Source organism: Euleptes europaea, chromosome 12, assembly GCF_029931775.1.
Source record: "Euleptes europaea isolate rEulEur1 chromosome 12, rEulEur1.hap1, whole genome shotgun sequence".
NCBI classification, from domain to species: Eukaryota; Metazoa; Chordata; class Lepidosauria; order Squamata; family Sphaerodactylidae; genus Euleptes; species Euleptes europaea.
This window is the reverse complement of record NC_079323.1, coordinates 68,484,905-68,508,900: the sequence shown is the minus strand read 5'-3', so window position 1 is coordinate 68,508,900 and position 23,996 is coordinate 68,484,905. Positions and strand designations below refer to the sequence as shown.

The 23,996-nt window shown below is 42.2% G+C and overlaps 1 protein-coding gene across 1 annotated transcript in view; it reads right to left on the bottom strand.

The window, feature by feature from the left end:
• Window positions 1-259: 259 nt before the first annotated feature.
• The window catches only part of LOC130484989 (amine oxidase [flavin-containing] B-like), a 134,706-nt gene continuing 110,969 nt past the window's right edge, over window positions 260-23,996 (bottom strand). The window contains exons 8-14 of the mRNA XM_056858089.1: window positions 23,854-23,950; window positions 22,610-22,663; window positions 20,309-20,366; window positions 19,739-19,836; window positions 16,695-16,806; window positions 1,565-1,627; window positions 260-511 (exon numbers count right to left, since the gene is read on the bottom strand). Of these exons, the coding sequence (XP_056714067.1) occupies window positions 353-511; window positions 1,565-1,627; window positions 16,695-16,806; window positions 19,739-19,836; window positions 20,309-20,366; window positions 22,610-22,663; window positions 23,854-23,950 (641 nt within the window). The 3' untranslated portion in view covers window positions 260-352. The remainder of the gene's footprint in view (window positions 512-1,564; window positions 1,628-16,694; window positions 16,807-19,738; window positions 19,837-20,308; window positions 20,367-22,609; window positions 22,664-23,853; window positions 23,951-23,996) is intronic.

Sequence of the window (23,996 nt, the reverse complement as noted above, 5' to 3'; positions counted from 1 at the left end):
TTAATTTATTATTAAAATGAAACTTCCTCTTCTTTACTTATTAGGCCCCCAATTCACTGGGGTCAAAGGAGAGGTTCACACAGATACTTGCCTCCCACTGTGCAATAATTTTCACTTTGACACTATGTTGAGATGTATGTAGAATCTGATTTTAACAACAACAACAAAACTGGTGAGAACACACACTGTGCTCCAGGCCCCTATACATTTTATGTTGGTTGCCAATTGTACAGTTGCTTAGGAAAACATATTAGTCCCATACACAAGGTAAGTGTATGAGATAATTGCAATAATCACTGCTCAGCAAGATAAAAGAATTGTGCAAATGCACACAAAGGAAAACAGCTTCACATTAGTACATTCGCACCACCAGGCCCTTTTTATATGCGAAGAGTCCAGCTGCAGCCACTGATGTGAAAAAAGTAGAAAATCCTATTAACTTCAGCAGTCCTGGTACAGATGGCAGGTTCCTTTCCCAAAAGGTACTAGTGATTGGCAGGGCTGGGACATCCTAGATGCAACAACATTAATGATTAGGGTGAGTTCACCACCACTTTGACAGAACAAAGTGTCAGAAACTTTAATACACTAAAAACAGAAGTGTATTCAGATGAAAGCCCCTGGCTGTTAGTTATCTCTTTTTGCTCTGCCTCCTCATATTTTCATTATAACATTCTTTACAAATGGGTAAAAAGGTAAAGGTAAAGGATTCCTGACCCATGGGGTGAGATCACATCCCGACGTTTACTAGGCAGACTTTGTTTTTTACGGGGTGGTTTGCCAGTGCCTTCCCCAGTCATCTTCCCTTTACCCCCAGCAAGCTGAGTACTCATTTGACCGACCTCGGAAGGATGGAAGGCTGAGTCGACCTTGAGCCAGCTACCAGAAACCGATTTCCGTCGGGATCGAACTCAGGTCGTGAGCAGAGCTTGGACTGCAGTACTGCAGCTTACCACTCTGAGCCACAGGGCTCCTTTACAAATGGGACAAGACTGTATTTATCAAAAGTATAACAAATGGAATGATCACATTTAAAATAGAGAACAGACATATGCTTTCCTTACTGTTTTGCACTTTTGATACCATGTTTTAATGGCTTGTCAAAGAAAGCAGAAGCCTAGCACCACTAACTCAGGATTTATTGCAAAAAAAACTGGGAGCAACCTGGCAACAACTATAACTCTTCCCTTCATTCTCTGAACAGAAGCTGCATTTCCAATTCCTTACTGACTAAGTCTTTTTTGTAGCTCCCGCTGTTGGTCAGGATAATGGTCTGTTCTAACAGTATCTTTCTCCTTGGGGCAAAATAAAAAAAAATCAATTAACAACAACAACAAAACAAGTAAAATCCTGCTTATGTACAAATACATAAAGAAATAAACTTATACAGAGGCAATGAAAATGGCAAATTTCAAGTTGGAAAGGAAAAGATAACTGAAAAGATTAAGCTTTTATATGAATATGTAATGCATCTTTTGAGGAGATGCTCAAATAAGTGAAGCATTATTTCACCTCAGCATTAGCATTATTAGCAAAAGAACACTGCAACTAAATAAAAACTTACATGTGATTCTGGTTCTTGTTTCCAGATTTCTCCTTCCGAAATTTTCCCCATAGTGAATAGTATCTGAAAAGTGAGAACATTGCTTATTACGTCTGATTTATTCTTGAACAGGAGACACATACATGATGAGCAGCTGTTGGCCCTTATGTTGATTCTTTGAGGGAAATGCCAAATATCATTAATCGGTCCTGGTTTTCAAGAATCAGCGCTGGGGAGGGGTGGGGTGGGGAATAGAAAGTAAGGGACAGACAATATTCTCTTAATAAGCCTGGGAGTCTATCAAAGTGTTTCAGGACAATATCCCTTGGATGGCTGTGCAATAAGAACGCTAAATGCTCTTTAATTTGCCATTTCCCATGCCATTTCCCATGCCAGTTTATGACACAACCCTGATAGGAACATATGCTTAAGTAGATCCTAAAGCTATCAGGAATAAGAATAGAGTGATTAGGATAGTTGGACCTTTGTGCTCTATGCCTTTGAGAGAGCGGGGTTTTGTGTATAGGTCCAGAGAAATTGTTTTCCTGGTGAAGACTTTTTGGTACAAAATCATAAGAGTTTAAGTGTAAGAGTTGTATTGCCAAAATATTCAACTTGGCATAACTCTTCTGGAGGGTTTTGGAGATAAGGAATGACGGAGAGGCTATTATTATTATTGTTATTATTATTTTGTTATTGTTATTATTATTATTAGACTTATAACCCGCTCTCCCCAGCAAGCCGGCTCAGGGTGGGTAACATCATTTTTAAAATACAACAATATACCATATAAATATACAGTAAAATCCATAATAAAACCATCAATAAAATTCTAAAAACCTAACACGATGGTGCACAAGTCTAAAAGCTGTAGGGACCGTACAGGTGGCAACCCTTTGCTTTTTGTTGTTCCCACTAAGGGGAAAAAAAGGGGGGGAGACTTAAGGTGTCATATTGGTCAGTGTTTCCTTTTTCCTTCTCTATGCAAGCCTGGGGCTTGTCAACAATTGAGGGTATTTTGGGGGTAAAAGCAAAACTTGGGCTAAATGGTGTACTCTCCTGAACATCAGGGGCAATGGGGTCAGTAGACAGGTCAGTAGGCAAATCTTGGAGCACATTAAACCTATTACTGGTGTGAAACTTCCGGTAAGGACGGTGGACGAAGCGAATTTGTCTCCCCGGGGTGTCCCGGTTGGAGACCCAAAAAATGTCAAATTGGGGTGCTCTGCCACCACCACCCGATTCCTAAACGCTGGATCGGGACCCAGGATTGCTCCTGCTGCCCTAGAAGAGCAGTTTGACCCCTGAGCTTTCCAAGAGTGCTTTTTAAGACTCCCGGAGGCTTGGATGTTTGGTCCCGCGGGCTTGAGGGGATTGGAATTCACCGCTGACATTTATTTTGGCTTAAGGCTTCGTTCTCCCTTACCCTATGTAAGCCCTTGGCCCAATCTGAACCAAAAACCACATCAGAGACAGTCAGGTCCAAAGAAGTTGGTTTTTTACTGGTCAAATAGGTTAACAGAGCACAAAGAAAAGGTGACAGCAATGGAGCTTGCTGGCTTGCACTTGGTAATATAAAAGCCTGAAAAAAGCAAGAGATTACAAAACACAAACAGCTCTGTGGTTCCCACAGCTTCAAAAGAGCTTCAAAAGAGTTCAGGAATGCATAACAATCCTTGAGAGCTGGTCAGTGGGAAAACGAAACCAACTGAGAGACAGGCCTGACATTCTGCCCCCCTTAAGGCCCCCCCTCTTGCACGGGGGATGGCTTGTCAGGGTAGGCGGTGTGAAAGGCGTTCACTAAGTGTGGGGCGGATACATCCCGCGCACGAACCCACTCGTCGTAGGCAGGGGGGAAGTGCTTCCAGCGAATTAGGTATTGCAGAGACCCATGCCGTATATGTGAATCCAGGATCTTTGACACTTCAAAATGTCCCCCCCCCCACCATCACGGGTTGCTCGGGAGGCGGTTCTGGGTGCCATTCCGAGGATGCGACATGAGGTTTGAGGAGACTGACATGGAAGACTGGGTGGATAAGTCTTAAGGTTTTAGGGAGAGTCAGTTCCACGGTGACAGGGTTGATGATCCGGGCAATGGGATATGGCCCTATGTACTTGGAACTAAGTTTGTGGCAAGGGCGAGTGGATCGTAGGTTTTTGGTGGAAAGATACACCAGGTCACCAATTTGAAAGTCTGTGCTGGGAGAGCAATGCTTATCTGCTTGAGCTTTATATTTGCGCTTGGCTCTGTCTAGGTTTCTCACCAGCCATGGCCATGTGGTGCAGAGAGAATGCGCCCAAAAGGCTACATCACGATCCCCCTACCCCTCGGTTACCTCTACAGGGGCAATAGGACCGAAGTCCTGACCATACACAGCATAGAAAGGGCTGAAACCTGTAGATTGATGTACAGCATTATTGTAAGCATATTCTGCCAAAGGCAACAGTTCAACCCAATCATCTTGGTGGTAATTATCATAACAACGTAAATAACATTCCAGTACAGCATTGACATGTTCAGTTTGCCCATCCATCTGGGGATGATAAGCACTAGATAGCCCTTGCTCCACCCCCACCAACTTGAGAAAAGCTTTCCAAAATTTAGCCACGAAACTACTTCCGCGGTCGCAGATTATCTTGCGCGGGAAGGAATGTAGACGGAAAACATGTGACACAAAGAGGCGGACCAGCTTGGGGGCGGAGGGAATACCCGCACACAGAACCAAATGTACCTGTTTGGAAAATAAGTCAGTAATAACCCACAGTACAGTTTTGCCCCCACTAAGTGGGAGATCCATCATAAAATCCATGGCAATCACCTCCCAGGGTCTGCTGGGAATTTCCAGCGGTTGTAGCAGTCCCGGGGGCTTGCCTTGAGACCGTTTGACCGTGGCACAAATAGGACAGCTGCGAATGAAGGAGTCCACATCAGAACGCATCCCCCCCCACCAAAACTGTCTGCGCAACAAATGAAGGGTTTTCAGGAACCCAAAGTGCCCTGCAGTTTTAGCTCCATGGGCTAATTGTAGGACTTCTCTCCGAAGTATTTTAGGCACGTATAATTTCGAGTCTTTGTACCAACAACCACCTTGTTCAAGCACACCTTGGGGTAGGGTCTGGGCAGTGCGTTCGGCTAAGCACTGAGCATGAAGGGAGTCCAGGAAGGTGTTGGAGAGGATCACTCCCCCGCCCCCCGCAGAAGAGGATGGATCAGGAGCTGTTGGCGATTGAGGGGGGGAGGAAACTGGTTGCCGTGGTACGCCGGATACGGGCGGCACAAGGGGGGCCGGCGAGGGAGCCGGCTGGGTGGTGTTGGATACTCTGTCGGCCACTGTGCGGTTTTCAGGCTGGGGCAGAGTTTAGGATCGGGTCTGCATGGCCAGTACGGGCAGAGCTCCTCTGTGCGCCGGGATGAATAAAGAGTCTGTCGGCCGATCAATTTTTACTGGGTATTGAGGCAACCGGGATAGGGCATCAGCAAGTACGTTTTGTTTCCTGGGCACGTTTGAGAACAAAATGGAATTGAGCAAAGAAGTCCGCCCAACACTGTTGTTTTGCGGACAGTTTATGGGTCCCCGTGAGGGCAGCCAGGTTTTTGTGATCGGTCCAGACTTCAAAGGGGACCCTAGACCCCTCCAGAAATTGCCTCCACAGAGTAAGGGCATGATGGACGGCTGATGCCTCCTTCTCCCAAATGGGCCAGTTCAGTTGGGCATGCGCAAACTTTTTTGAGAAGTAAGCACAGGGGTGAAGGAGACCGTCCGGTCCTCTCTGGAGAAGAGCCCCCCCATGGCTACATCGGACGCATCGACCAGTACAATAAACATGTGGTTTGGGTCCGGATGTCGTAGTACAGGTTCAGAAGTGAAAAGCCGCTTGAGGGTTACAAAGGCAGATTGACATTGATCAGTCCAAAGTATTTTGGCAGTGGGCAATGTAGCAGAAACCCCTTTACCCTTTGTTTTCAGGAGGTCAGTGATTGGCAACGCCACTTGAGCAAAGTTGGGAATGAAACCACGGTAGAAATTAGCAAAGCCCAGGAACTGTTGCACTTGTTTGTGGGTGGAGGGAGGAGTCCAGTCAAGTACCGATTGGACTTTAGCAGGGTCCATGCTAAAGCCTCGATGAGAGATTATGTACCCCAAGAAAGTCACTTTTTCCTGGTGGAATTCGCATTTAGACAGCTTTGCATAGAGCTGGTATAGACGATGCAAAACTTCTCTGACCAGAGCAACATGCTCTTCCATGGTTTTTGAATAAATGAGGATATCATCCAGATAAACTACCACGCCGCGGTAAAGTAAATCATGGAGGATTTCGTTAATGAGTTGCATGAAGACCCCCGGGGCCCCTTTTAACCCGAAAGGCATCACAAGAAATTAATACATTCCAAAACAGCTAGAGAAGGCGGTGAGGGGTTCGTCCCCCTCACGAATACGGACTCGATAATAAGCTTCCACCAAGTCTAATTTGGAGAAAACGTGTCCTTCTTGTAATTGTCCCAAAATGTCTGAAATCAATGGTATGGGGTAGGCGTTGGCTTGGGTAACTGCGTTAAGCTTTCGGAAGTCAATGCATAAACGTAGGTCACCCTCCTTTTTCCGGACAAAGAATGCAAGGGCTGAGTTGGGGACGTTCGATTGCCGAATGAACCCTCGAGCAAGATTTTTATCTAAAAAGTCACATAACACAGCGTGTTCGGAAACGCTCATAGGGTAAATCTTGCTCTTAGTCAGTGTGCGGTCTTTTACCACTTCAATTGCACAGTCTGTGGGACTGTGGGGGGGAGCAAAGCATCGCATTCTTTAATATCAAAAACATCCGCAAAGTCTCGGTATACTTCGGGCAAAGGTGTTGGCGATGAGGCATCGGAGGTTAAAGCTGGAGCGGGTGGAGGCACCACCACGACTTCAAGTCGGTGCTGTTTGCACTTGGGATTGGCAAAGGTAATAGTGTCAGCTTCTCAGTCTATATAGGGACTATGACCTTTGAGCCAATTAATCCCTAGAACAACTTCGAACCGGATGGGGGCTATGGTAAAGTCTATTTGCTCCCAATGAGACCCGATAACCATCACCACTCCCCGTGTGCGATGATCGACTGGTCCCCCCTTGAAATGGCTCCCATCCATCTGGGTGAATTGGACGGGAGCTGGTAGAGCTTCGGACTTGACTTTTAGGGCTGCAAATGTGGCCTCATTGATTAAAGTGCGGCCGCAGCAGGAGTCTATAAGTGCCTTAACAGGTAATTGGGGACCCCCTTTATAGTGTTGTAACGCTACGTCCACATAAACAGTGTTTTCAACTTCACTCACCATGACAGGAGCTTTGGGTTTAGCAGGAGATTCTGCAGGGGTCTGTGGAGACGCTCCACTCACCACAGACCGTATCCGTTTTTTGACAGGTCAAGAGGGGTTTCCAGGTTTAGAGCTGGAGAATTCCATAGATCATCCTCGTCAGAAGAAGGAGGGTTGTCCCCCATCGGGGCACTTGTAATCCGGGACCCTACGGGGTCGCTTGGTGTAGAAAGGTTAGCCGATTCCTCAACGTGAAGTGCAGAGGGTGTGGGTCGTCCCGGCGCTGCGCTGCGGGTGGCCACGGTGCCTCTGCGTTGAGGTCGTCCTCGAGCTCGAGGTGGTATGCTGGGGCGAGTGGTCTCTGGGCGCTGAGGACAAGCCGCTGCAAAGTGGCCCAATTCCCAACAAACGAGGCAAGCCCCCCTCTGGAATCTTGTTTCGCGATCCAGAGGTGGCCGCGTAGGTTTTCGCAGGTTGGAAAGCGACGCTTTCGATGGGGGGTTTTTTGGTGCTTTTTTCTCTGTTCCATTGTCGGACCAGGGAAATGAAACGTCGGCGGCTCTCGACCTCCTCAGCTAGTAAAATCCAATCCTCCAGGGTCTCGGGATCACCCCGCATATACAACCAGTTCAGAATGTCAGGGTGTAAGGCTTCCCTGAAATAATGAATAAGGGTGGCCTCCGGCCAGTCCACAATTTTACTGGCAAGTCTCTGGAATTCATCTGCAAATTCCCGGACTGGAGAGGAGCCCTGTCTAAGTTGTAACAGTTCTGCTTTGGCCCGTTCCCCCATAAAGGGGACCTCAAACCGTCTCCGCAAGGCAAACATAAAATTGTTGAGGGAGCGGATAGATCGGGACCTAGTGTCAAATTGGAGGACCATCCAGTCGGCTGCTTTCCCTGACAATAAGGAGGCTACGAAACGAACTCGGCTATCCTCCGTGGGAAAGTATCGCCCTTGTTCTCTCATGTAACTGTCCACTTGATGCAGAAAACAGGGCAGCGTCTCGAGCAAACCATCATAGGTCATTTTCAGCCGAAGCTGCTTCCATTGACCGGGCATGGGCTGTCCCGGTTGCATGGGTGCCCCGGGAATTGGTATAACCGGGGCTCCAGGGGCTGGCGGCTGGGCAGGTGGCTGGGCTGGTGGCTGAGCTGGTGCCCCTGGGCCAGGGAGGACAGGTTGTGCTGGAATCGGTTGGGCCGGAGCCGTCAGTGCCTGTTGCAAGCGTTCATTTTCTCGGAACAAGCGTTCCATTTGGTCCTGGAGGCGGTCTACACGATCATTTAACTCCCGATTTTGGGTTCGCAAGAGGTGCACTTCATCTTCAGGACCACCTGTACGACGTGCTCAACTGGTTTGCAGACCAGTGGCCCAATGCGAGCCGTCCCCATACAAGTCCTCCTCGTCAGAGTTGTCAGAGCCCTGAAGACGTTCTGCGAGGCGACGCACGCGTTGGGTAGTGCGGGTCGGAGCAAAGACCGGAGAAAACGTTGAACCCAACAAGGGACCGGTCCGCACGGTGTCTTTGGGGCGTACGTCCGCTCACACCCGTTCGGCAGCCAACTGCTGTTCTCTTTCCTGTTCGGCTTGAGCTTTGGCCGCCGCTTCTGTAGCCTTTTGGTCCGCGAGAGCCTGGACGGCTTCGAGCTTCAAGGAGGCAGTTGTGGTAACGATCGGCAGAAGCTCCTGCTCCAAAAGGTCGAGGAGCGGTCCAGACTCCCTGCCCAGCAGCAGTTGAACCTGGACCGCTAGTGCGGGTGCCCCAGCCCCGAAAGTTGGGGTCAACAACTGTGTTAGATCGGCTACCGTGGTATCGTTAGGTAGTCCCACAAACAGTAACGCCGTTTGTACAGCAGTCCGTTGTGCCTCTGCTTGACATTCAGCCGCATTTGGCACCAGTGAAACACCTTCCGGCGCCAGTCGTGCCATGGCTCGGGATATGGCAGGGCGGATTGGGGATGCTGCCAAAGGTCGCTGTTGAGCCTCCTGCAAAGTTAACCTCGCCAACAAGCGAGTTAAGGTGACCAGGTCATCCTGGGCAGTATGTACTTCATCCAGAAGCCCGTCCAGGATCAAAAGGTCGTGGTAGGCGTCCTGATCCGAGTCCTCAGAGGTCCAAGGTTGTGCTGCGGCTAGTAATTGCCACTGGCCTCGAATAAGTTCCACTAGGCGGTTGATTTCCACATCAGTCCGTATTGCTTCCAATAACACATCCCGCAGGAGGGTAGGGTCGTCAGGGCAAGTCGACGACCCCAGCAGCAGGGCCCAGTGATCCAAGTCCTCCAGGATGCCGCTAGGCAGGTCGTAGAAATTGTGAACTGATTGCTGTCACAATGTAAGCCCTTGGCCCAATCTGAACCAAAAACCACATCAGAGACAGTCAGGTCCAAAGAAGTTGGTTTTTTACTGGTCAAATAGGTTAACAGAGCACAAAGAAAAGGTGACAGCAATGGAGCTTGCTGGCTTGCACTTGGTAATATAAAAGCCTGAAAAAAGCAAGAGATTACAAAACACAAACAGCGCTGTGATTCCCACAGCTTCAAAAGAGCTTCAAAAGAGTTCAGATATGCATAACAGTCCTTGAGAGCTGGTCAGTGGGAAAACGAAACCAACTGAGAGACAGGCCTGACACCCTATACCATCTATGCAACCAACTTAAAGAACTGAAAGCCTCATCCTCCGAAATCCAAGTGAGTGACAAGAACCCCTCTGCTTTTATCCTGAGAAACAACTTGGTTTTAAGAATTTGATAACTGGGGAATCCCTGCCTCCCCCCCACCCCAACTTTTGATCAATCAAATGTATTTAACTTGGTGTGAAAAACCAGCAGGAGGCTTATCAATTAAACAGCATGCTAGACTAAACAAAAGGGACATTGAACTGACATACTGACCTCCAATAAAATGCTGTGAAATTCGAGAAAGAAAGAGGAAGTCGCCTTAGACCCTCCTTTTGGCAATGGCTGCTGCGGTGAAAAATTCCGACTGTGTGGCACTATAGAGGTACCAGTCAACGCAACAGGCAAAGACAGAGAACATCGGTTGCAAACCACCATCGTAGGACCAGAAGCGCGTTTCCTGGTGCAACAGGTATATCTGTCCTGATCAACCATAGAAAGGAACGGCAGAAGGTCCGCGATACTTCCTACTTCCTGTCAAAGCCGAGCTAGAGCGACATATCTACTCTATGGTACCTAAAAGCTTTTATATCAATTTTCTCCTATAAAACAAAGACTAAAATTAAAATAATTGCCGCGAATTAACTTGGAGGCACCACTAGATATAGCATGCTGGAAAGCTACATGATTTAAAACCTGCCTACATTTCGATCCTCTGCTAGCTTTATAAGTCTGTCCGAAGACAATGATCTGGCTCTCTGCATACCCCTGGAACAATCAAGACCTCTACAGACACCACAATGGATAAGCAAGATAAAAAACTACAAGATCTTCTAGCCAAACAAACTGATACTTATACTAAGCAAATGGAACAAATGTCCAAACAACAGGAAAAACTAATGGAACAGCTCTCTAAACAATAAGAAGTGCAAATGAGTAAACTGACGGATATGTTGGCAGAGAAATTAGATATGGGAACTAAAGAAGTACAGGAGATAAAAACACAAGTTTCAACATTACAAGCCGACATGAAGACAATGGACACATCTGTTAAGAAAATGACTGAAGAACACAAGGAAGTTAAGAAGAAGATAGATAGCCATGACAAACAACTTGAGAAAATACAGCAGCAAGATGATTCTATGAAAGACCAACTGCAATGATGGACCTGGGAGTCAGAGAACTAAACCTACATTTGCGCAATCTACCTGAAGACTGTGGTCAAACAAGAGAATCTCTGGTGAAGACATTAGCTGCATTATTCCGCTTGGATGAAGAAGAATTGGAACATGCAAAAATTGAATTTACAGGATACCTTTGCCTCCTAATTTGAGAAGAGCCAAGGCAAGGGACGTCATGATTATTTTTTATGATGTCAGGATGAAAGATGTTATGATGCAACAACACTATAAAGAACCAATCGTCCTGGAAGGAAATGCCTTGATACTTCTCAAGGATATACCAAGTCACTTGATGGCTAAAAGAGCCAGCTTTAAAGATTTTACATCAACCTTGAGGAAAAGTGGAATAAGATACAGATGGCTGTTACCTCAAGGATTAGTATTCACCTATAAAGAGGTAAAATACACAGTCACTACAATGGATGACGTGGGCAAATTCATGAGAAAATATAAGAAATAACTTACAGACCTAACATCGGATCAGAAACCAGACTCTAGCCAAGAAGAAGATGAGGACTCAATTAAAGGTGCTACAGGAGGACTTTAAATACTAGGACATCATGGCTAAAGTTATTTCATGGAATGTAAAAGGATTAAATGAAAAAGTGAAAAGAGGACGAATTTTTAAATTTCTGCAAAAACAAAAATACTCATTGATATGTCTACAAGAAACTCATATTTCTAAAAAAGATAAAAAATATCTGGAAAGGAACACTTTGGGTCAATGTTTTATCTCTTCTTCGAAAACAAAAACTAAAGGGTTAGTTATTTATACTCAACCCTCATTTGCTCCAGAACTAGTTTACAAAGATGAAGAAGGTAGAATATTGGTAATCTCTGCCAAGATTTTTGGTCAAAAAACTTTAGTGGTAGGCATTTATGCACCTAACGAAGGTAAAGCTCAATTTTATAAACAACTTCATGAGATTTTGTTACAACACACAGATAAACAATTATTAATGGGTGATTTCAATGGAGTTGTTGATTGTGTGATTGATAAAAAATCCAAAGCTATAGCTGATAACGAAGGTTCTTTACCTAAAACATTTTTCAAAATGGTGGATGAGTTACAAATACAGGACATTTGGAGAACAAGAAATACTTCTTCTAAGGAATATACGTTTTATTCCGCAAGACACGGGTCACACTCCCGTATTGATATGATTTGGGCAAGTAAATCTATATTTACACAGCTACGAAAAATACAAGTTATCCCTAGAATATTTTCAGATCATAATCCGGTCTCTTTTGAATGGAATACCAGACAAGCATTTAGATGGAGATTAAATGATAGACTTTTGTGAGCGGATGATATAAAGAAAGAATTGCATAAACTTATTAAAGAATATTTTGAGATTAACATTAATGGAGAAACTAGTCTAAATACAATATGGGATGCTTTTAAGGCTGTGTTGAGAGGGTTTATGATTCAGAAACATGCTGCGTGGAGAAAGAAACAATTACAACAAACAAATGACCTACTTTGGGAATTACAAAATTTAGAACAACTACTTATTTTGGAATCCGATGAAGATAAAAGGAAAAATATTTTGTCAAAGAGTAAGATGGCTAAACATCAATTAAACTTGGTAGTCATGGAAGAAATGAATAAAAATATTAAATACGCCAAACAGAGATATTTTGAACATGCTAATTGACCAGGTAAATTTTTAGCCAGTCAATTGAGAGACTCCACACAGAAGAAGATAATCAGCAAAATACAGTCAGCTAAGGGACCGGTCAATAGATATACAGAAAGAATTTGTTTCATTTTATACTAAATTATATCCAAAAGATTTAATATCAGAAAAAAAGATGGATCATTATTTGAAAGCTGTAAATATTAATAGGCTAACCTCTGAACAACAAAAAGCTTTGGACACTCCTATAACTACAACAGAACTTGAAGATGCAATACTTAAACAGAAAATTGATAAAACCCCTGGCCCAGATGGAATTACAGCTCTATTTTTTAAGACATTTAAAGATGATCTAAAGAACCCCTTCTTGAAGGTTTGTAATACAATATTGGACACGGGACTTTCTCTGGAGACTTGGTCTCATGCTTATATTTCCTTAATACATAAAGAAGGGAAAGATCAAGAAAAGGTAACCAACTATAGACCAATTTCCTTGCTAAATGTGGATTATAAAATATATGCCTCAATACTATCCAACCATTTAAAACAAAATATCAAAGCATTGATTCATGAAGACCAGGCAGGTTTGTGCCGGGAAGACAAATAAAAGATAATATGAGAATTCTACAAGATGCAATGGAATACTATGAAACAAATAATGAAAATAAAGCTGCTTTTATTTTCCTGGATGCTGAAAAGGCCTTCGATATGGTTTCTTGGGACTTCATGAAAAAGGTTTTAGAAAAGATGAACTTTGGTATACGATTTAGGACAGGTATTGATGCCAACTATAACAAACAAAAAGCTAAAATACTGGTTAATGAGTCTATGTCAGAAAACTGTGAAATTCAAAAAGGAACTAGACAACGATGTCCACTTTCTCCTTTGCTTTTTATTTTGACTTTGGAAACATTGTGTTGTAAAATAAGAGAGGCAAAAGAAATTAGAGGACTCAAAGTAAAGAACCATGAATTTAAACTTAGAGCTTTTGCAGATGATCTATTATTTATATTGGACAATCCGAATCAATCTATTGTTAAATTACTGGAGATATTGAAACAATACGGAGAGGTCTCGGGTTTTAAAATTAATCAAGAAAAAACTCAAGTATTATTTAAAAACTTTACAAAAGAAGAACAAACTGAGTTTACAGACGCTTCAAGATGGGAGAAAGCCAACAAAGTAAAATATTTAGGTATATGGATTACAAATAAAAGTAAAGATTTACTATTCAATAACTATGTCAAATTATGGGGACAAGTGAAGACGGACATGATAACATGGTCCAATAAAAACATTTCCTTTCTGGGTCGCATTTCAGTAATTCAAATGAACATTTTACCAAGACTGTTATTTCTGTTTCAGAATCTACCTATAATTGCACAGAAAAAGTACAGTGATGTTTGGAGGAAAGACCTATTGAACTTTATTTGGCAAGGCAAAAAATCTAGAATTGCCTATAAATACTTAGTTGATTCTAAAGAAAGAAGAGGATTTGCTTTACCACATGTCCAACTATATGCGGAAGCTTCAGCAATGGTATGGCTAAAGGATTGGATTCAAATAACAAATACTAGGTTATTGGACTTAGAAGGTTTTGATAATAGATTTGGGTGGCATGGGTATTTATGGTATGACAAACTTAAGAAACATCTAACTTTTCAACATCATGTTGTTAAATCTTCAATTATAAAAACATGGTTAAGATACAAGCATCTTTTGGAGACTAGAACACCTTTATGGATTTCAACACAGGAAATGTTAACACTACGACCACTGCGACCTTCCTCATTTATAACTTATCAGGATCTTCTACTTTGGGAAGGTAACAAAGCTGTTTTAAAAGAATATGAAGTATTGAAGGACAATTTGACTTGGCTTCAAGGTTATCAAATAAAGTCTGTATTTACCCAGGATATGAAAATAGGTTTTACAAAAGATAAATCAATCCTTCAACGAACATTGTTAGATACAGATGATCATTTAATTTCCAAGATATATAAAATGTTGTTGATGATTTATACAGAAAAAGATCAAATTAAACCTACGATGATAACATGGGCTCAAACATTAGGACATAATATACCATTGAATAGGTGGGAAAAGCTGTGGTCAAAGGATATGAATTGTTTACTTTCACAATCACTAAGAGAAAATATCTACAAGATGATATACAGATGGTATTTGACTCCAAAAAAACTGGCAAAAATGTATGGAAATATGTCGTCAAAGTGTTGGAAATGCCAAAGTGAAGTTGGTTCTTTCCACCATATTTGGTGGACATGTGAAAAAGCTAAAAAAATTTGGGATATGATTTATAATGAACTTAGACTGATTTTACAGCAAAATATCCCTAAAATGCCAGAAATGATATTGTTAAGTATTATACTGGATACTATTATAACTCAGAGATCTTTTTTGATATATGCCACCATTGCAGCAAGATTGGTGTATGCTGCAAAATGGAAATTATCTGAAGTACCGGACAAGACAGACTGGATAAATAAAATGATGGAACTAGCAGAAATGGCTAAACTCACAGCATTGATAAATCAAAAAGACAATGGGGAATTTGTGGGAGAATGGGAGGCATGGATAAAGTATTGTGGAAATGAATTTAACTTAGTAAATATCTAAGGATTTGAATTATGTTAATCCTAAGGTATATCTACGAATGTTATATAAGAATGATATAGTTAGTTTTTAAATAGGGAGGCATTTAATATAATCCAAGGATAGAGAATGATGTTTATAGAAAACTATCGCAAAAGGGATTACTAAGAATACAAATGGTCAGAGGAGGATGGAGGGGAAGTCAATATTTTTTTTCTTGGTAACGATTATATCTGTATTTTTTATTTTATTTTTCTTTAAATGAATATAATGAAAATTGATGTGATATTATTAAAAAGAATAAAAAATTCTTTTTTTAAAAAAGCAAAGAGGGACCTGGAAACCCTACCTATCCAGTGGTAACTTTCTCCCAGTAAACAGGTCATTTGTGTTGATGTATTGGGTGTGGAGGATAACCTTACCATACTTCTGTATGCAATCAGAAACCCAAAGAAGCAAATAAAATTCAACACTTGGTAGCACCATAAAAAAAAGAAAAAAAAAACCTATTACTGGTGTTAGTAGGCGTAAAAAAATCGTCCATCTTACTTTGCTTGCTAGAGGGGAGGTTTTCAATATTAGAATCAGAGGGGAATCCTCTTTTTCTACCCATTTTAGAGGACATGGTGCCAATATAATTAATAATAAAGTCTATACTAATAAAAAGAAATAAAATTAAAATTTATTTTAATTTCATTAAAATTATATAATTTTGTATGATTTTAATTATATAAAATAATATCAAAATAAATTAAGATATATATATCTTATTCATATATATATATATATATATATATATATATATGAATAAGTCTCAGCTGAAAACAGCCAGCGACTCTGCAGATTTGCTTCAGTTTCTTTGCCTCTGTTTGGCTTTTATTTTGTTTTGTTCTGCCGTTTACCTGGTGCTTGGCTGCCCTCACTATGATGGATTTGGTCTGTCCTCCTGAAATTCTTTCTTGCCTCTGCAAGCTTGATGAGCCTGTGTTGGAGGTACAATGCGGGTTCCATCTCTGTCAGACAGTTAAGAGTTAATTGTTTGTGTTGACAGTTTAGTTAGTCTCAAGAAAGTGATGTAATGACATATGTCAGTATTCTATTGGTCAGGGAATCGCCATTGAGTACATGTTCTCGGGTCACGTAAAAGCAATTATAGTTTATTGCTCTTTTGTTTTGTTAAAGAGGACAAGCTTGGGAGCATGTAGTCTTCTGTTGAAAATCAAACCAGTAAGATGCCTGTCTTAGCTCTCCTGAGCTGAGACACATACAATGGGATTTAAGCCGTAGTTACCTGCTGGAATATCTAGCAAGTTTTTATAGGGAACGAGAAAGTAAGAACTGTTATTTGTTTTTACTCCATGTTACCCTACCCTGTTTAGAAAAGTAAAGGAATTTTGTTTGATTAAGACAAAAGTCTTTGTCTCTGTTTTGTTGTGTGCTGCGACCTGACTCTTCTGTAACCACAATCAAGATTTATCGACTCTGATTCATAACAGCCTGACGCTGAGGCGAAGCTTATAGATGCAATTCCTTTGAATAGTGCTTTAACTTTAATGTGTTTTAACTTTAACGTGTTCCAAGGCTGCTCTCAGCTTGACCGGGGTGAGTGAGAGTGAGAGAGTGTGTGTGTGTGTGTGTGTGAGAGAGAGAGAGAGAGAGAAAGTGTGTGTGTGTGTGTGTGTGTGTGTGTGAGAGAGAGAGAGAGAGAGAGAGAGAGAGAGAGAGAGAGAGAGAGAGAGAGAGAGAGAGAGAGAGAGAGAGAGAGAATGAATATGCCTCCGGTGAACAGTGTCCTCTATACCTCTCTGGCTGCTCTCTCTCCAGCCTGTACTGCACCTTCCATGTAGCCGCTCCATTCTGAAGCTGTCTCAGTGCCAGCAAAGAAGATCCTCCCAACAGGCTGGCGAATGATCCTTCAAAAAGAAAAGAGAATATGAAAAGCATTACACATTTTTCTGATTGTAAATTAGCCAAGGTTATGTCATGAATTGTAAAAGAGACTTTTAGACTGCAACACTCCATCACTGCAACTCAGTGCAACACAACTGTGTGTGCGAAAAGTGCTGTCAAGTTGCAGCTGACTTACTGCAATCCCAGCCAGGGGCTTTCCAGACAAGTGAGAAGCAGAGGTGGTTTGCCATTGCCTTCCTCTGCAGAGTCTTCCTTGGTTGTCTCCTGTCCAGGTACTGACCCTGCTTAGCTTCTGAGATCTTATGAGATCAAGCTATACCATGCTGCCTTATTAAATATATATGTGATAAAGGACTAGCTGATAGTGACTGAAGACAAGACCACCATTAGCAACATATCATTTGCCATCAAATCAACACATTAAAAAGCATCCTGGCTTCAGTCAGTACCTGCACATGGTTTGTCAGGATGACCTGTAAGGTATGCATCTTCCAAACAGATGTTTGATGCAGTCCATTAAGGGACAGGAGGGCTTAAACTAAGACCCTTCCTATCTTCTATTCCATAATAGATCCTTTCATAGATGACCATACCAACTCATCCACAAGGAACTACATGTTCAGATCTGAAACAGTACAAGTTGCTGCATGATGCATGTTCCAACCCCAGGATCTGGACGTGGGTTTATTACCCTATGCGGCATCCTTCTGCATCTGTGGAAACCAATAGAGTAAGGGAACTGGTATGTTCAGAAAACTCTCTCCCTGTAGAAATCATTCTTGTTGGGTCAAGGGAACTGATTCTGGACATGAAAGATTACTTTTAAGATTAATGCTAACAATTTAATAATTTTGATGACTTAGTGGACTTGTTACTCACATATTATAAATGTAGAAATGTGGATTTGCCTGATGTGGAAGGATGTTAATTGCTGTAATAATGTAAGCAATTAGCTAGCATTCAACACATGATTTAGGAAGTATGCTTAAGAGTCTTTCAAAGAATAAAGATGTACTCTTTTGATAAAAATGGTTATTTGCATTAAACAGCCATACTATGTCATCGGTGTTGATATTGAATCATAGAATCATAGAGTTGGAAAGGACCACCAGGGTCATCCAGTCCAACCCCCTGCACAATGCAGGAAACCCACAACCACCTCCCCCCTACACCACCAGTGACCCCCACTCCATGTCCAGAAGATGGCCAAGATGCCCTCGCTCTCATCATCTGCCTAAGATCATAGAATGAGCATTGCTGACAGATGGCCATCTAACCTCTTCTTAAAAACCTCCAGAGAAGGCGCGCTCACCACCTCCTGAGGAAGCCTGTTCCACTGAGGAACCACTCGAACAGTTAGAAAATTCTTCCTAATGTCTAGATGGAAACTCTTTTGATTTAATTTCAACCCATTGGTTCTGGTCTGACCTTCTGGGGCAACAGAAAACAACTCAGCACCCTCCTCTATATGACAGCCCTTCAAGTACTTGAAGATGGTTATCATATCCACTCTCAGCCTTCTCCTCTTCAGGCTAAACATACCCAACTCCTTCAACCTTTCCTCATAGGACTTGGTCTCCAGATCCCTCACCATCTTTGTTGCCTTCCTCTGGACACGTTCCAGCTTGTCTACATCCTTCTCAAATTGTGGTGCCCCAAACTGAACACAGTACTCTAGGTAAGGCCTAACCAGAGCAGAGTAAAGCAATACCATCACTTTGCATGATCTGGACACTATACTTCTGCTGATACAGCCCAGGATCCCATTTGCCTTTTAAGCTACCGCATCACACTGCTGACTTATGTTCAGTGTTTGGTCTACTAAGACCCCAAGATCCTTTTCGCACACATTACTGCTCAGACAAGTCTCCCCCATCCTATAAGTATGCCTTTGATTTTTCCTACCTAGATGCAGAACTTTACATTTATCTCTGTTGAAATGCATTTTATTGGTATTAGCCCAATTCTCCAGTCTGTCTAGTTCATCCTGTATCCTGGCTCTGTCTTCTACCGTATTTGCTACCCCTCCCAATTTAGTATCATCTGCAGATTTAATAAGCATCCCCTCTATTCCTTCATGCAAATAATTTATAAAGATATTGAACAACACAGGGCCCAGGACAGATCCTTGAGGCACTCAGCTAGTCACTCCTTTCCAAGTGGAAGAGGAACCATTAACTAGCACTCTTTGGGTGTGATCTGTCAACCAGTTACAGTCCCACCTAACAGTAATAGAATCTAAACCACATTTTCCCAAGTTGTAATTCTTATTTTAATTGTTACCAATTAACAATTAATGTGGCTTTCAGTCAGCAACAAATTGTATAACTTTAACTAATTCCTAGGAAGAAAACAACCCACACCATTCCAAAAGGGTGGGGGCAAAGCTCCTTAGATGCTGGCATGACCCAGAGTCAGCGTACATGCCACCTTATCACAGAATAAGGCGACACATATGCCGACACAGGGGCAAACACACCGGCGTCCCGGTGCTGCCAGCCCCCGCCACCAGCACAGTCACACCAGCAGGACTTTCCCAGAAGGGAAAGCCCATGCCTGCATGGGGGGCATTCCCAAGGAGTTCCTGGGGGTGGAGCTGCCTTTAGGCAGCTTCCACAGCTCTTTCACCCCGGGAACATCCCCTCAAGTGGTGGCGGGGCTGTGCCACCTTTTTCAGTGACGCAGCTCCGTTCCCCCATTTCCTCTATTTTTTAAAAGCTTTTTATGCCTCTGCAGCAGCCGGGAAGCAAAGGAGGGTGGCGCAGCTGTGCTGTTCTTGGCCGCCATGGAACTGCCCCCCTTCAGATTGGGCTGCCTTGTCACATATTAGAGAATGAACACTTTCTCACATTACTGTTCTATAATCTTACTGCTCTTTTTAATTTTTTTTGGCCAAGGCCATGAATGAGACATCCCTGTTTGCTGTTATCATACCTTCCATACTGTGTCATTATCCCAGGTGGAAAATAGGCTGTGTAACACCCTCCAGAATATTGCTCTTCACACCAGTTCTTCTCTTCATAATGCACTGGCTAGAAGGCAAATTAAACAAAGTGTGAAGGGAAGAGGAATCTTGAACAGGAGAGTTCCTCTGATAATATACAGAATGTATTTCCTTCACCAATGAAGGAAACAGCAACTCAGGAAGTTCCCTGAGCAGCATTTGGAGAGGGCAAGGCGGATTTGGGCTGAAGTAAGAGGGGAGAGGTGAAGCAGTTGAACCATGCGGACAAAAATCCCTTCTGTTTATGGAAATTACTTGTGGATCTATGCCAGTGTTTTAATTTCTTCCTTCCATTTTCTGGAAGTTCCTTTAAATTACTAATTCTTGGCTTTCATACAAAAATGAAGGTGCATATCAATTATCAAATGGGCAGTGAATTTTGTTGACTATTTCTGTTTCGATATTTTGGAAATCAAACTTGAAAATTCATAAACAGATCACTAAATTAATTCTTTGTGCATGCTACAGAAAGGATAATACACTGGTTATTAAGTTCTCACATGTAAGGCCTCCTGTGATCCCAACACCTTTGCATAGAGCTCACAGATCAAAGTTTTCCTGTAGAAGAAAAGTAAACAAGCCCAAAATATAGTATCTTTACTTACTTCAAGAAAATAAAGAATAGTAAGGTCCAGTAGCTGCATGTAAATGTTTACATTTTAAGTTTTAGTTTGCATTCTGACATCACTTTAAGCCAGGGGTGGGAACGTCAGGCCCGGGGGCCATTTAAGGCTTGCAAAATCATTTGGTCTGGCCCTTTGTGGGTCTTCAGGTCTCTAGCTCAGAAGGATCTAAGACTGGTGATCCACTCCCTCCCACAGACAGGTATAGCCTCTATTCAAGACAGATGTGAGTTTGTTTTGCTGAGAAAAGGAACCTTTTCCCCCCTTGCAGAAGAGTCGTTATCTATGGAACTGCTAGGACTGCCCAAGAAACTGTATAAATCCTTTCCCACCCGGGCAGTGGAGAAACGTATTCTCTCTGTACTACAAGAGGGCTGGGAGAGAAAGTGGCAACAATGGAGGGGTTTAAAGGGGGCAGGGCCAGAATGCATGGTTGGCCCCGAGTTCTTAGCCAGTGTGTCCTCATTTCATCCCTGCAGGCGGAGGTAGCAGAAGCTGGCTGTAGAATCCGGCCCTGACCATGCGGAGCAGGAGCAACTCCAGCGTGTGGCTGAATGACTACACCTGGCTGGTGCGACAGACCACCCTGTGCCACCAGGTGAGCGAGTGTGCCACCGGTTGGATGCCTGCCTGCTTGGTCATCTGGGGCAGCTGCCTGCTTGGGGCTTGGTCGGCTAATTTTTAAGTTGATAATTTTGTATGGCCCGTGAATGATGTTATAAATATCCAAATGGCCCTTGGCGGAAAAAAGGTTCCCCACCCCTGCTTTAAGCTAACATTAAACTGATATGTGCACGCATCTGGTTCATTGTTATACTCACATATATCTATTCTCCCCTCTTGAGTACAGAATCCAGGATAGAAACTGAGGGCCAATTCACAACTTATAAAGTCCTTGTGGCCATCACAAGGTCTTTCTGTCAGACATGTGCCTCCTGAGAAGTCAGTAACCAGGCATGCATAGGCCTGGTTCAGACTGAGACCAAAGCAAGTAGGAGAAGGAGCATATGCTTTCTTCAAACACTGTTTTCCCAACCTGAAATGGCCCTGGTGAACCAATACTTGCGCTGGTGAAGAAACTTACATGTAAGTTTCCCCAAGTGGGCACATAGCAACTCCTCAACGCCATTTCAGGTTGAGAAACTGGCATAGTGAGAGACTCCAGCCTCTTCTCTCCATCCAAATAGGACCCTTCCATGCAAAAGAAGTGGAATTACAGTGGGGAACCCCCAGTACACGTCTGATAGAAACTTGTCCGGTACCCACAAGTACTTTATAATGTGTGAATCAGCCCTGACTCTGGTTACAAGTGACATATGATTTCAGGTTAACTGCCATTAAACTTCTCCTCACAAACAATTAATGTTCCAGCTAAATACTTTTGACCTCACCAATGGGAAATATTGATTGTCCTAGTGCTAAATGCTAATCTTTCAAAGCAAAGAGGTATTTTCAGTCAGATACACGTTTCACCTACCAATACTGTTCTTTTATGGCATTCCCCTATAAATAACGTGAGCATTCATTCATTTCACAGCAAAATGGGGTGCAGATGTTCAATAGTACACGGATACTAATTGCAATATGGTACTTGGAGTTTATGGCACTTTGTTTATTGAAGTTTATGGCACCCTGAAATGCTACATGCTGCACACATCAAGTAATTAGACTTCTTTCACAGCAAATGAAATATTAAAACCAACAGCTGTGCAAATTCCAGGCTACTTTTAAAGTAGAGTTCTCTCTGTAGTGATACTACCCAACAGAAATAATTTGAAGTTCATAATAACTATCTCATAGTGTGAATGCAATTGAAGATGCCATAATAATGCTTCTGTAATTGACTCATGCCTGTGTACTCATGTTAATTTTATCATATCTAGTAAAAGCTCAAAGGATGTTCCTGCTAAAAAATTGGACTCTAAAAGTGCCTTTGCATTTCCCATCTCTATAGTATGAATATAAAATCAACATTTGTTGGAATGTGTGGTTAATTGAAATGAATCCAATTTCTACTCTGCATGAACAACATTAATAAATATATACAAAAAGTGAAACTCAAAGCATCATAATCCAAATCATCAAGGCATACTTATTTTTAATATCATACAAGCATTTAATGAAAGGACTGAAATCTTTGTCAGCTGAAACCTACAGGTAGTGATTTATTGTTCTTACCTTTCTTCTTTACTAAGGTGTGCTAATCTTCTACATTTCCGTGCAAGGATGAAACTAAATTTTAAAAACACAAACAGCTAATTAATTAAGAGAAATATAAAAGGTTTTTATATAAACATAAAACATATAAATCATTAACTTTAAAATGGAATATGCTGGTGTCAGTTTGATATGGTTAAGTCCTAAAGTCCTTTTCCTAACCTTTGTAATATCTTAAGGCAGTTTTCCATTATTCATAAAAGCACCAAAACAGAAAGCATGACTGAGGTATGTTTTCTTCCTTCCATGTTTCCAGGGTAATGTGGAAAGAGAGAGGGCTTGCATTTCCTAATCTAGGAATTTAATAAGGGACCACACATATTACACAGTGGACAAATATGAAAAAAGGGCTCCTTCATTTCCAGAGAAGTTTGGAAAGCAGGTATGCTTTCTGTTTCAGTAGTCCTACATACCACGTGAAACCACCTTAAAATTATTAGAAGTACAGGAAAAGGCTGCACCAATCCATCAGAAAAGACATACAAGTAAAACCAAATAGATGTACAGTTAAATTTACTAGACTGAACCAAGCTAAATCTACAGCATGTTCTGAATATATACCAAGATCCTTCCTTAGGGATAACTTTCAAAACCACACAGGAACATACAAAGCCGCAAGGTTTTATCCAACCTCTGTTTTCTGTCAATGGAGGGAGTGTTAGTTTTCACTGATTCCCCTCCTTCTGCAGACACTTTCCTTCTCACTCTGCTTGTGAGGGTTCTATGTTCTGCCCATAACCAGAATTTCTGGTACTGTAGTGGAATTGAGGAGGCAGGAAAGTCACTCCACTCTTGGCTCATGACACGTCCCATAATTTATGAGGCACTATGGAGAGCAAGATTTTATGCAAACCTCAGTACCCTCTCTGTATCAGCACATCTACTATGTAGAGAATCTGGCACACACCCTGAAAATCTCCACTTTCATTTAAAAAAAAACACTTGAGTCACTAGCTCACATGGATGAGAGGAAAATGTGAAGATCTGAAAGCAGACTCTTTAGCAGTCTTAAATGTGATAAGGGTGAGTTGGCTCTGCTCATTGGGTACAGCCTAATCTTTATTGTTTCACTCCTACCATAGACAGTCTTATCATCACTCTCCAAACATATGGTACATACTTCAGTCAAGATACATATAAGATTCTCCTAACAGTTCACCTTTCCTCTTGTACAACACCCAATAGATGACTTTTTAGAGTCTTACCCTATTATGGCTGGAAAACTTCCATCAGGTTTGGTATCATCTAGAGTCAAACCAATTGCTGCTTCTTCATCTTCAATTATCATAGTACCACAGTAATCTTAATGAGAATGAAAGTCATTCAAAATGTCAGTTGTCCAGGTATT